The 15,196-nt window shown below is 26.5% G+C and overlaps 3 protein-coding genes across 3 annotated transcripts; 2 read left to right on the plus strand and 1 right to left on the minus strand.

Annotated features, from left to right (window-relative positions):
- Positions 1 to 3,858: 3,858 nt before the first annotated feature.
- MKS88_004884 (uncharacterized protein) lies at positions 3,859 to 10,173 on the plus strand (the record flags this gene model as incomplete). The annotated part of the gene is made up of 1 exon (XM_067218097.1): positions 3,859 to 10,173. The coding sequence occupies one exon, from the start codon at positions 3,859 to 3,861 to the stop codon at positions 10,171 to 10,173; it is 6,315 nt and encodes a 2,104-aa protein (XP_067071264.1).
- Positions 10,174 to 10,868: 695 nt separating this feature from the next.
- On the minus strand, positions 10,869 to 11,588 carry MKS88_004885 (clathrin light chain; the record flags this gene model as incomplete). Its single annotated transcript, XM_067218098.1, has 1 exon — positions 10,869 to 11,588. One exon carries the CDS (start codon positions 11,586 to 11,588, stop codon positions 10,869 to 10,871), a length of 720 nt encoding a protein of 239 aa, XP_067071265.1.
- A 2,564-nt stretch (positions 11,589 to 14,152) lies between these two features.
- MKS88_004886 (ER membrane protein complex subunit 4) lies at positions 14,153 to 14,725 on the plus strand (the record flags this gene model as incomplete). Its single annotated transcript, XM_067218099.1, has 1 exon — positions 14,153 to 14,725. One exon carries the CDS (start codon positions 14,153 to 14,155, stop codon positions 14,723 to 14,725), a length of 573 nt encoding a protein of 190 aa, XP_067071266.1.
- Positions 14,726 to 15,196: the final 471 nt, after the last annotated feature.

Genomic DNA, 15,196 nt, shown 5'->3' on the forward strand with positions numbered 1-15,196 from the left:
AAAAGTGGTTTAAAATGTACAGCTAGTTTTTTCTCATAAGTAATAAATAAATATGTGCCACAGATAATATATATATGTTTGAAGCTTAGTTAGCAAGAGCTTGAAATTTTGAATGCTTGAAGGATGGACATAAGAAAAATGAAAGGAAAAAATTAAAAATATTCTGGGAATTTTTTAAAAATAAGACGAAAGGATAAAAATATGGAGGACGTTAAAGAAAAGTTACAAAAAGATAAATAAAAATAGAAAAATCATAAACTGATTGAAAAAAATAACAAAGAGATCGTAAAAAAATAACGAAGAGATCGTGAAAAAATTAGAAAGAATTAAAAAAATTAAAATTTTTTTTTTTTTTAACGTTTCATTTAATGATACTTTTGGTATGAACCTTTACATATCCTAATTATAGACCTAATAATTAACTGTATATACATAAATATAAATAAATCATTCTCATTTGTTTTTCATAATTTTGTTCTAATGCACAACATTAATGCCATATATGTTATACATAGACATATAGTGTGTACAGTACAAATTAAATCATTAAAATAAAGAAAATTTTGTTTACAACTAAAACTTTTTTTTTTTTTTCTTTTTTTTTTTTTTGGATATGATTAATATTTAACTCTAAAATAACTATCAAATTAAAATTTAATTTTTAATATTTGTATAAATGGTTATGTAAATTATTCATGTAATATATATATAGCAAGGGTATCATTTTAGCATTTTCACCCTGTTAATCTCGCTCATTTATCATATATGTTTCAACTTGTATGTATAATTATATATTTGCGTATTATATATATTTCTTTGTAATGTTAATATATTTTTTTTTTTTTATTACCTTGCACTTGTCAATTACTCAATATTTAGAAGCTTTTTTAATAAAAAAAATAAGCAAATAATTTTTCGTGTAATTAAAGGATTAATAAAACACCCAAGGGGAAGTATATACAAGTCAATAAGGGCTAACACAATCAGAAATTATAAGAGGATACATGTATCAATAAAAGAATATCTCATTAATTAATTACAAACCTATTAGATATATCTGCGACTAAGCAGTAACGTATGCATGTGTTTTTATATACATGTATATCTATCTGTCTATATATACATATATATATATATATTATATCTATGCACACACCTTTGACATTCCTGCTAATTTTTCACCCTCCAAAAGCACATATTATAAGTACGTTACTCTATGGTTCAATGACACATAAACGATTTTATAAATATATGTAGGGAATGGTAAATTTTCTATTTTTGTTTGAGCTAAATATTTAAGAGTAATATTACTTAGAAAGACAATATATGTTTCTAAAATACGAAAAAATATAAAGAATATGTACATACATTTTTATATTAAATTTTTTTTTGTTGTTATTTACAACTTTGTAAGTTTTGAAAATTTGAGTTAATTTTTATCCTGTATCCTTTAAAAAATAGTAGAATAATACTCATTATATTTGTTACGCAAAATTGTTATATTAATATTTTATCCTCTGGGTGATTTTAATATTACCTTATATATAAATTGACTATATAACTGTATTTAAAAATGTGAAAAGCAAACCTAAAATTTCATTAATTGTATGCAAAAATTTCTCATTTATTTCACACTATTTCACGACTTAATAAGCCTCCTAACTAGTTATATGTTTATATAAATGAAAAATATAGAAAAAAAAAAAAAAAAAAAAGAATCTATATGTATAAATTTTTTTTTTTTTCTGAAGAAATTAATCATTAATAATTTTATTTAATATATATTTTATTCTTAATATAGCGTTGTGCATTTAAATTCTTTGCCTTGCAAATAGATCATTTACTTTTTTCCTTATGCACCAATTAAAAACATGTTCGAGCAAAAAAAAAAAAAATAAAATAAAATAAAATAAAATAATCAATTAATCAATTATATTACGTTACATATATAGAACTAACATTTAAAAGATGAAAGAGTGAGAGCAAGGGTGTGACATAATTTTTGTTGTTTTTTCCACGCACACAGAAAATAAAAAATTTGAACACAGCAATTCTATATATTTTTTTCTTTTTTTTTAATGTATATATTAATAAAAAAAACTAAAATATATAAAGGGTGTTTTAAATTATGAATGAGTTTTTAAATTTCCATTCAAAAAAAAAATAAAAAAAAGCATTTTTACTCAAATTTTTTTTGTCTATATTATAAGATAAACAAAAATAAAAATGTGGTAATTATATACCTTATAAATTTGCAAAATTGTTATATTCATAAGTTGTTCTATAATTTTTAGAAATTGCTGTTATTGTTGCCCTTCTAATAATACCTACATATACAAATAATGTACTTGACATTTAAAATGATAATGCAATTTAGAAAAATAGGTCACGTCACGTGAAAATTTAAGTAAAACGAATGTACATATATAAACATATATATATATATATTTATTTATTTATTTATCTATTTTCCATCTCTTTTTGAAAGAAGAAATTTCGTTTACACCATCCAATGAAAAAAAAAAAAAAGAAAAAAAGTGTGATATATTGAATTTCGAACTAAGATTACTTACAAAAGTTGTAAAAATAAATGTTTCCCTATGAACTAATATATGTAAATATATATAATGAACTTCACAATAAATTTTATTTTTTCGTTGAACACTATTATGCATAATTTTATGTTTTATATACTGTTATTTCTGCAACACAATTTTTTTTTTTTTTTTTGTAATTGCTGTTTGATTTATATTTTGGAAAATTTACAATATCCAAATAGGAAAAAAAGATTATAGAAAATTACATTTTACGTTATAAGGAATTTGTCACAAGTTTTTCACAAAATTCTCACAAATTTCTTACTAATTTTTTTTGTTTTGTTGTTTTGATGTTTTGTTGTTTTGATTCTTTGTTGTTTTGATATTTTGAAGCTTTTATATTTTTTTCTTTTTTTTTTTGTTGCAGTTGCTTAAGTTCCTCTAAGCAAATCGCAAATTACGACACTATAAGAAAGGAGTAAATAAGTAGTAGATTAACATATTTTTGCAATCACTAGTTCCATATTTTTTAATGATTTTTAATTTTTTTTTTTTTTTTTTTTTTTTTTTGTATATATTTCTGAACTGGTGTAACTCAAAAAGGTTTTTTCTTTTTCGTAAAACTAGTACCACAAGGGTTTTCCAAATATTTTTTTTAATGAATAGAATATTTATATGTAAATGAGACTCACAAGATTTTTAAAGAAATTAGTGTTATTTAAAAATACCTAATTTTTTTTTTTTTTTTTCATTTATTTCAGTCGTATATACATAATGTAGAACTGATTTGTTGTTTTCTTGTTCAGCTTTTTTTAAATACAAGCATATACACACGTGTGTATTTATGTAAATGCGTTTATATATATATGTATTACAAACATATATATGTATTACAAATATGTACATGTATTACAAATATGTACATGTATTACAAATATGTACATGTATTACAAATATGTACATGTATTACAAATATTTATGTGTATTGCAAACACTTATATGTATTTCAAATATTTATATATATACATATATATACTTACTGTACACACCATGCAATATTCATAAATGACCCATGTTGTCCTTTGTCATAATTTTTATTTTTTATTTTTCTATCATTCATTATTAACTTTTAATGTTTTACAACTTTTTATATTTTTATACAAAACTTTTTATGTCAACTTATTTTGTTTTGTTTTTATGAAACATCGTCAACCCCTCTTGACACAAACAGCAGTGTAACATCTTATGTAGCTTTTCAAATCATTTGAAAAGTGCAACTTGGCTATAAAAAAGAAAAAAAAAAAAGATAAGAAATACTACAATGGATAACATTATTGATACTTACGAAATAATTGGAAAAATTGATGACCAAAAATCAATTTCTTCAAATAGCTTGTTAAATAATGAAGAATTTAACGATATTTCTTGCATCGATATAGGAGATAAAGATTGTTGTGGCCTAAACAAGGCAGCCAAAAATATTAGCACGTTAGATGAGGCAAAAGAGAAGGAGATATATTGTAATACAAGCGGATACACGAATGGGAATGAAAATGAGAATGGAAATAAAAATAGTTCATCGAATTTACAAGATGAAAGGAAAACGGACAAAGAACAGATTGTAGGAAGTTGCAAAAAAGGAGAAAGTAAAAATGTAAACAAGTCAAACATGGTAATGTGTAAAAATGGAGAAACTCCTAATAACGAGCAAGAAATGAATAATAATGATACTATGCATGGGAAGGATGCTGTGAATGGGAAGGATGCTGTGAATGGGAAGGATGCTGTGAATGGGGAGGATGCTGTGAATGGGGAGGATGTTATGTATGGGGACGATAATAATAATGAAATAAATGCAAGTAACTTGAATGGAGAAAATTGTAGTACCATACTGAATAACATGAACGCAAGTAATAAAAACACCTCAAAGGGTGAAGAAGGAATTAAAAAAATTTCCTCAACAGAGGAATTAAATAAAAGCATGAGAAATGCAGATATGATAAATGGTAGCAGTATTAGTAGCAGCGGCAATAATAATAATAGTAATAATAAAGGTAATTGTAAAATAAGTAACAGTAAGAATAATTGTAAGAAACATTACAAGGTATTAATTCACGCTCCTGCTTGTTGGAAGGGAGAAAAATTTAATTCCACACCATATATTTTTGTTTATGATAAAACAACTAATTTTTTTATATATAGTGAATCGCCTCTAGAAATAGAAAAATATATTATTGATACAAGTGCTGATGATTTTGAAAGTAGGGTATTAACAATAATGTTTTATGACACTCTTTTTGCATGTTCTACATCTTCCCTTCTTATGAAAAATAATAAAGGAGAATTACAATACTTACCAAAACCACTTAGCGTATTTTATTTACCATTATGTAAGATAGACCTAGAGAATGATTCTGTAAAATATAGGTTATCCCTAAGAACAAATGTTATTTTATGTGATATAAACATAAATGAAGCTATTAGTTTATTTAATAATAGCTCAAGAATAAATGGTCAGAATGTAAATAAATTCAGTTTACATTTTATTTTGAAAAATAATAATTATACAGATAATGATGCATATAATTACCTGCATTATCCGACCAAATTTTATGGTGTGCCTCGTTCTAATTTATCATCCTGTGTACAAAAATATAAGGGAAGTAACGAAAGGTTATACAACAATGCAACCAAAAATAACACAAACAATTATGCTGACATTGCAACTAAGGTTAATGTTAATGTTAATAATAATAGTAATAATAATTATAGTAGTTGTAATAATAATTATAGTAGTTGTAATAATAATTATAGTAGTTGTAATAATAATTATAATAGTTGTAATAATAATTATAATAGTTGTAATAATAATTATGGTAGTTGCAATAACGTCACTCGTAGATACTTAATGAATTACTCGAGGAGTCAAGTACACACATTTAAAAATAACACTGTGGATCAAGACCAACTTATCTCACTAGATAAGTTGAAGAATAAATGGGAACAATATGCGCATGCGCATCTAAGAAGGGACAACACAAAAATTGGCTTATATAACGCAGGGGAAAAGAAAAACACAAAATTAAACACATATAACAAGTCGAGTGGTGGTGAACCCTTTGTCAGTAAGATGAAATCAGAAAAATCGTTAAACGTAGAAAGCGATAGCAACAACTACAAAGTAAACATAAATAGAAATGGCAATAACAACGGTATAATTCAAAATACGCTAAACCTTGATAAAAAGGATAATGAAGAAAATGCAAAAGATAGCTTACTTAACAGTCAGCTGTACAACAAACAGATGAATCAAAAGTCGGATGATAACACATCAAGTTACAGTAGAACAAAATCTTACTACGATTTATTACGTAACAACGCAAGATCATATAACGACTATGACATCAAAGATGATATTTTACCCGAAGACAGCGCTTCTATGATACATGTTTTTGATAAAGAAACTGCTCGTTCGGAAAAGGGGAAAAAAATTTTAGAAGGCGGAAGCACACTAACAAGCAACATTAGAACTGTTAATAATATGTTTACAACATGCGTCAAGAAGATAATGAAAAAGAGGAGTGAAATTAATAGCGTTGAATATGATCATTCAGTAAACAAGGATCCCGCAGATAGCGGCCATTCCAAAAAAGACTACGCCCAAAACGGTCATACCCCTAATAACCATGCAAATAATAAACATCCGGATTCACCTAATGAGGAAGGGACCCAAGATAAAATCCACTTCAAGGAATATGAAAATATGGACAACTTCAATGAAGAACTATCAGTAAACTATTCTCAAATACAAAATCTCAAATATTTCAATACAGCAAATTCTGTATGCTCCTCGTACTTGAAAAATGATGAAAACTTAATATTAGCTATAAAAGAAATAAAACAATGGATGGAAAAAATAGAAGATAAAGTTAGTACAATATCGTACGAAAAGAGTGAAGTTAACTTACGTTGTATAAATAATAGTAATGATGTTAAATATAACAAAATTTTAAAGTATCTAATAAAAAGTGTGAGAAATCATATAAAACTAAAAAATAGAAGTATTTACAAAATATGTTATTTAAATATTAGGAATTTGTATCTAATGAAAAAAAATGATAAAGTAAAATTTGAGAATAAATTATTAATAAGAAATTATGGAGATCTTAAAAGTAAATATAAAAACGTGTTAGTAAATTTATGCAAAAACATCTTCTTAATAAAATATTATGCTATAAGGGACAAGTTTCATTATAGTAAAAAATATGAAAATATGATGAGATATGTACAATTAGAAAAAAACGATTTATTAAGTATAATTGAAGAAAAGAAGTTCGATCAAGAAAATAGTCTAAATATTAATTTGATGCTATCAGTAGAGCTGAAAAAGCTACAAGAAGAAAAGGAATCTATTCTTAGTAAAAGTTATTATTATAAAAATGAAACGGAAAGTATATCTACCAAATATGAGTCTCTATATAAGGATTTTGATACCATAAAAGAAGAATTAGAAAATATAAAGAAGGAAAATGAATGTTTGAAGGACCAACATGAAAATATGAAAAAAGACAAAGAATCTTTAATAAAAGAATTAGGTGATACCAAAGCAAAATATTTTAATCTAACTGGTATATTAGAAGGAGAGGAAAAAATGTATGGTAAAAAAGTAGAGGAGTTAGAAAACAAACTTCAGCATGTTACTCAAGAAAAGAATATTCTAATTAATGAAATAAAGGACGAAATTGATACCTTTACAAAAATGATAAATGAGAAAGATGAAGAAAATATAAAAATAAAAGAAAAATTAAAAGAATTAAAAAATATAGAAGAGAAGTATAAACACACACAAATAAATTTTGGGGCTCTTAAAAAAGAATTTGAAAAAAGTTTTGACCAAGTCCAAATGATATTAAAAGAAATGATTCAAAAAGAGAAGGAATACACCAAAAAATATAATGATTCTATTAAATTTTTGGAAGAAGAACATAAAGATATAGTAGAAAAATTATTACATGAAAAAGATAATACAATTTACGAGTGTAATTATTATAAAGATTTATGTAAAAATCAATTCAATAAAATGATAACATTTGATGAAAGTTTAACAACAACAGAGAAATTGTTGGATCACGTCTTGTCCCAGTACCCGCAACTATTTAATGATCTCAAAATTAATTCTAGAAATAATTTATTAAATAAATCATTTGGGAAAATGCATTATGAAAATATACAGGCTGTGCGGGATAACATTAAACTAATTAAAAAATCGTTAAGCCATTTTAAAATGAGTTGTAAGAGCAGTTCATACAATTTTCATACGTCTTCAGATTATAACAAAAAATATAATTATAATAGTAATAATAATAATAGTAGTAATAAAAACAGTAGTAATAATAACAGTAGTAATAATTATTACAAAAAAACTAGCTACTCTTCCAGCGTAAGAAATAAAGGAATTAGTAGTCTTTTAAGACACTATGAAAATGATACAAAAAATCAAGAGGAAAAAAAAAATTCCTATTTTGATTATGAGCATCTGGATGAACAGATACTCAGCAGGAAAAGATCAATCAGTAACAACGCCAATAGAAATGTATCTATGGTTTCTATTAATTCTCATAAAAATATAGATCTAAAGAAAAAAATGGATTCTTATAATTCTATGTTGTACAAGAATGTTGCACCGTCTACTAGTACAACCGGTTCTATGATTAGTAAAAATAAGCCCCCCTCAGTTTTTGATAAGAATAAAAACAGTCATTATGGCACAAAAGAAGGAAGTCAGATGAATAGCAGCTCGAAATATTCGAAACATAGTAATAAGCTAAATAACTCAAATAATCAGGGATGCGTTAAAATGGAAAAGGTTGTGCAAAGCATTCTGAATCAAATAGACAAGGGGAAGGAGTACTCTGACAATAACAGTGAAAGTGAAAGTGATAATGAAATTATTAACCGACTGAGCAAAGATGATATGGCCAATTATAAGAGGGAATACCACAAACAATCTTGTAAAGGAAACGATGAATACAACGATAAGCACGACGGTAAGCACGACGATAAGTACAACGATGAATACAACGATAAGCACGACGGTAAACACGACGATAAGTACAACGATGAATACAACGATAAGCACGACGGTAAGCACGACGATAAGTACAACGATGAATACAATGATAAGCACGACGATAAGTACAACGATGAATACAACGATAAGCACGACGATAAGCACGACGATAAGTACAACGATGAATACAACGATAAGCGCGACGATAAGCACGACGATAAGTACAACGATACATACAACGGTAAGTACAACGATAAATTTAACGATAAATGCAACGATAAAATCAACAATGAATACAACGATAAAAGCAACAATGAATGCAACGATAAAAGCAGCGACAATTCTGATAAGATCAATTATAAGCATTATGATAAAAAGGGAAAAAACAGTTTTAATTTGAGTGCAACATTGCATGGAAGCCTAATAAAAGACGTAAACGAGTTGAAGAACATGGACGTTGAAAATATGTATGAACATCTGGGTTATTCTGATAACGTGTGCGTGTCAGAGGATATCGATACAGGAGATGGAGCAGGGGGTAATGGTGGTGAAGTGGCAGACGAAGTTATCGACGCGAAGGTTGATGAGGTCGTTGACACACAGGTCGATGTAAATGCAGTTGACCATTGTGATGAGATGAAAAAGCATACACCAGATGATGAGAAAGAATTGAAAAATAGTCATTTGGACAAGGTTGAAAGTAGTAAGAGTTCAAATGGAACTGATAAAATTTACGAGTTTGACCAAAATAATTTCAAAGAAATAATTTCATTCATCGAAAAAAATGTTATTAAAAATTCTGAGTCCATTCATAAGGATAAGAAAAATAATGAACTCAAAAATGGATATTCTAAAAATGCTTCTAATAATAGCTCCCATTTCGACGCTATGGGTGATAAGAACAATTATATTAACTACTACGATGACAGGTACAATAATAGTAATAATACTGCTAATATTAATAGTACTAATAATATTAACAGTAATAATAATGATGCTGCTAAAATTAATAATAATGGAAAAACTATCCCCGATAAAAAATTCCTCTGCAAAATAAGTAAGTTTTCCAAGAATGCGAGTTCATCCATTACCCCCTATAAATCATTGAATTTTAATAATAAGCAAACAGAAAAACATAAAAATACTGATAAAACAATTAAAACGGCCTTAGATAGTAGTTACATTAAAAATATAAGTAATAACACTATGACACTAAATTACAAAAGTAACATAACACCAAACGTGAAAAATGCTAATCAGAAGAACGCGAGCTATACAATATCAACAGCTAGACCATTAATAAACAGTTCAAGAAAAAACTCCCCCTTGATTTACCAAGAGGAAAATCAAAAAAATTCTACTAATAATAATGAGGGAAATATGAAAAAATATAATAGTACTCATTATAAGTGCAAAAAATTGGAAGAATCAGCTAATATTAAAAAAGATGATCCACAGAATGTGAACTATTACAAATCTTCTACAATCAAAAAAAGTTTGACATATGATGACAAGTTCAGGAATAAAAATACTGCCTCAAGTAAAACTCTTATTGTAAGAAAGTGAATATTCATTTATTTCCTGAATATTCGACATTATCACTTATATTTTTTTTTAATATTCCTAATCCTTCCTCTTAGTACGATGTACCGTTTGAGGATTATTTTTCTTTGCGCATCCGTGGGAAATGTGCATACATCCCTACATTCCCATACGTGCTTGTGTTCACGTGCTTACGTACTTACATGTTTACATGTCCATACGTATTTATGTTCACGCGCATACAAACTCACATGCTAACATGTATACAATTTAAGTACGCACAAGTGTATCTGTACGCGGTGAACGCGAAACCAGGAAAATGCTACAATTCAGTGTGATACTGAGAAATGCAAATAGTTTTTTCATTTTATATTAAAAAATTTTATTAACATGCATTTATAATAACTTGTCTTTTTTGCGTAATGTTTTTAAAAATTAAAAAGGTATATACCAGCACACACACATGCCCACAAAAATGAAGTAAATAAATAAGATATAATAAAATGTCTGCTAATATTTCCGATACTCCCTCATTTTATTCTTGTTCACTCTATTTTAATTTATTTCATTTTTCTCCATTTCAATTAATTTCTTTTTATCGAAAACAGTATTGCTTACTTAAAATGGGGTTTCAAAAAGTGAACATATAGCAGCGTATGCACTGTGCGTATTTGTGTGTATGTACGCATGTATATTATATCTATTACATATTCGCAGTGTTAAGATCCCTCCTTTTTTATTAGTTTCAAGAGAACTTGTTTCATTCTGCTGTTTTCTTTAAAATACTCCCCTTTTTCTAAATCTAAATATTGAGATACTTTTAACCATGTCTTATTTTCTAAATTTTCTTCTTTTCTTTTTTCTTCTGATTTTTTTTTTTTGGATTGTTTTTTTTTTTCTTCAATTATAATAGCCATTTCTTCGTACCACTTTTTTAAGTCTTCAGCGGCTTTTTTTTTTATTTCCATTTTTTTTTTTTTTTCATATTCTTTTCTTTCTTCAATTCTTTTTAGTCTTTCTGTTTCCCAAGTGGTTGACTCTTCTGTATCTGAAATATCTGATTCTTTTTCGAAAAATTGTTCATATGAATTTTCAAAAGACATTATTCTACTTTCTTTTCTTAAGGAGGCTGAGTATTTATTTAAGCTGTCATTCATATTATTACTACTGCTTTTATGTTTAAGATTATTACTACTCTCTTCAATTTCTCTTTTATTTATATTTATATCATTATAGACACTATTCAAAGATATATTCAAATCATTGTACGTCAAATTATTACTTCTATCCAGGTTGTCACTTAGGCTGTTGGGAGACCCTAACTCTTCATTAATTTCATACTCTCCATTATTCTGAGAAGTTTTATTTTCTACATTATTGCTGTTGATATCGTCGTAGTTACTGAAGCTAAATTGGTTGAACTCATTTAACTCACTCATCTTTGCTTACGAGCGGGTACACACGTACTGACATATACATGTGGGGTGCGTACAAATGTAAATACAAATATGTATAATTATAAATATGTATAAATATGTACACGTATATATATATATACGTATATATATATATATGTATGTATGTATACGCAAATCAATTTACATCTTTTTCCCTAACACCTCTGCTTCTCCACAGTTACATACAGTATGATGACCTGCTTGTTTTTCGTCAATTATTGAAGGGTAATATAATGTCACGCAGAAGTTATAACGGAATATATGGTATGTACAAAAAAAAAAATAAAAAATTTAAATGATCGTTTTATAACCAAGTACAGTTACAACTACAAAAAAAAAAAAAAAAAAGGAAAGAATGAATGAAAGAAAGGAAAGAACTAAAGAACGAAAAACGAATTATGCAAAGAAGCACTGTGTTACACGTATATCTCCTATGGCACCCGTTCTATATGCAACTACATACTGCACATACATACAACATGGAGAACACTCCTTTAGCATAAATCGTTCAGTTGTCAATACTGTTTTCGTATGTAGCAATATATGTTATTCTACAAAAAAATCTCATATTTTTGTGCTAATAAATTTTATTATTGGTAAAATTGTGCTGTTCCAGTTATAATTTTATTAAAATGTAACATGTTATATATACGTGTATCTTTTTTTTTTTTTTTTTTTTTTTTTGTATTCCGAATTGATAAAATGAATAAAGATAAAAAAAAAAAAAAATTGTTTTATTTTTTTTATTATTTATTTTTTTATTATATTATTTTTTTATTCTTTTATTTTTTTATTCTTTTATTTATTTATTTATTTATTTATTTATTCTTTTTTATATATTTATTTTTTCTTTTTCGCATAATTTAGTATACTCTTGTAAAACAAATTCACGAAATACGAAAATTTAGTCGTTTCAGTTTATGCTTGAGAACATTTACACATAATAATAAACGAATAAATAAAATCATATACGTAGAAATCAATGAATTAATAAGTGTATAAAAAAACAAGTAAAATAATGTATACATGTGTAGCTATTGCACAATTATCTTCTCATAATGTTTTAACAAATTAGTTCGTTCTCCGAAATTATCTTTCAGTTTTTCGAATACGATTGGTAACGGAAAAAACATACATGCCTGTATGCTTCACTTTTTTGAATGAAAATATATAATCGCACTAAAATTTGATGAAGAACTACTGCTGTATTGAAATTGATTTTATATACTCTGTTAACGAATGACATTCTGGTACGTTGACATTTACAATCGCTTATACATTTACATATATGTTCGCATATACATTCGCACTTACCATTTACGTTCACATTTATATTAACAGTAATATGAACATTATTTTTTTTTTTCTTTTTTTTTTTTCTAAGTATAAATTTTTTTTAAATACACTGCAACTGAGCTGTGGTATATGGTATTAATTTTTTGGCTACGAAAAAATGAGCTTACATAGTAAGTACAATAGATATATTTTTTATAATTTTTTTTCTTCAACTATTACATGGTTTTTTACGGGCATATCAACATAACACGTTTAAAATTAGTTCGTGCGACAACGTATATAGGGGCATAATATTCTGCTAAACGGAGGAAAAAAAATTGGGATGTCAGTAGTGATGCTAAATAATTGAAGCGCATTAAACCAAGCGATATAAATGATGCTATTTGAAATATACGTTTTAAAAGGTTAAATTTCAGATTAAACGCATTTTGTCATTTCAGCACTTTTTTATGTTCTTATAATATTATATGTACATACATGTATACATAAGTACATACATACATATGTGCGTATGAACAGCAGGTACAAAATAGCATCACTTCGCAGCACCCGCTCTTGTATTTTCTTTACGATTAATATATATACCTGTTGGTATTTCTGCAATGTTGGGTAAATTTATAAAGCGCATTATTTCTGATGAAATGATTTAGTTAAACGTTTGTTTTTTATATTCCTTTTTGAACGTTATCAGAAATATCTGTATGCGTATATACGTACATGTATTAATATAACATCACTGATTTAGAGATTGCAAGTGGGAGTTACGAATACACCTGCATACGCATACACACACATATATTTATATGTTTTGAATTTATAACTTGTTCCTCTTTTTCGAAATTTTCTTTTTTTTTATTTTGCATTTAAGCATATATAAAAATACAAACCTTCAAAGAAACAGAAATAAAACATATAAACTAATATATGGGCAGCCACATATACGATTAACGAAATATACGATAAGCCAAATATACGATAAGCCAAATATACGATAAGCCAAATATACGATAAGCCAAATATACGATAAGCCAAATATACGATAAGCCAAATAAAAGATAATCCAAATAAACCATAAGTCAACTATACGATTATACAAGTATCCGATAAGCCAAATAAACGATAGTCCAAATAAATGATAAGCCAAATAAATGAATGAATAAATAAAAAGGTAAAAGGAAAAAAGGTAAAAACTGCACGTATATTGTGGGAGAAGGATAAATTACAGATATAGTTCATGTGTAAGAGTAAAAATGAATCGATGGGACTTCAACTTAAGGAAGTATAATGATAACAATGAAAAGTTAACAGAACCTTTTGGCTATAATTTTGAGGATGATGTAAGAGCTGCGTATGGGAATGGAGATAGTTATTTAAAAACAGAAAAGAATATAAACTGTTTAAACAAATTAAATAAAAATGAGAACAATAAATCGAATATATCAGTTTATAGTGAAAAAATTCTTGAAAAAAAAGCATGGGGTGTTTGTCTTAATGCATTTAAAGGACTCATAATGAATATATTTGTTATGTATATGTCCGGTGGCGCTTCAGGTATTTTTGGTATAATTTTTATTATTTACTCAATATATAATATTTTAAAATCTTTGCTTAATATTAATGATGCATTTAAAAGTGTGGAAAGTAATACTAATCAAAGTTTTTGGCTACAAAAAGTTTGTTTTGCTCTTATTAATTTTTTAGTTTTACTTTACATTATGAATGTTTGTTCAAATAGTGGCTTATTACCCATAAGATCTGCAGATTATTTTTATTTTTTACCTCACCAGAAAGTTAAACAGAAAGTCATGGGGAATCTTTTTTAAGAACAACTACTCAGTGGTATGTAATTACATGTAGTGATATGTTATATAGTTCTTTATTTTATTTTAATAATTTTTTTTTTTTTCTTTTCCATGAAAAATTCATTTATTTTCCAAATTTTTTTTTTATTATATCATATTATAGTTTTTTTTGTACAAAAAGTAAACTGTAAAAATTTTTAACACTTAACAAATTTCATATACGAAGTAGGTTAAATTTGAGTTTTAGCAAAAAGATAAATATACGCGTATGTATGTATATTCGTACGTGTGTATATATGTTCGTACGTGTGTATATATGTTCGTACGCGTGTATATATGTTCGTACGTGTGTATATATGTTCGTACGTGTGTATATATGTTCGTACGTGTGTATATATGTTCGTACGTGTGTATATATGTTCGTACGTGTGTATGTATGTTCGTACGTATGTATGTATGTATGTATGTACCCAATTTTGCAATTTTGACAAC

The sequence above is a fragment of the Plasmodium brasilianum genome, chromosome 13 (genome assembly GCF_023973825.1).
Source record: "Plasmodium brasilianum strain Bolivian I chromosome 13, whole genome shotgun sequence".
Taxonomy (NCBI): domain Eukaryota; phylum Apicomplexa; class Aconoidasida; order Haemosporida; family Plasmodiidae; genus Plasmodium; species Plasmodium brasilianum.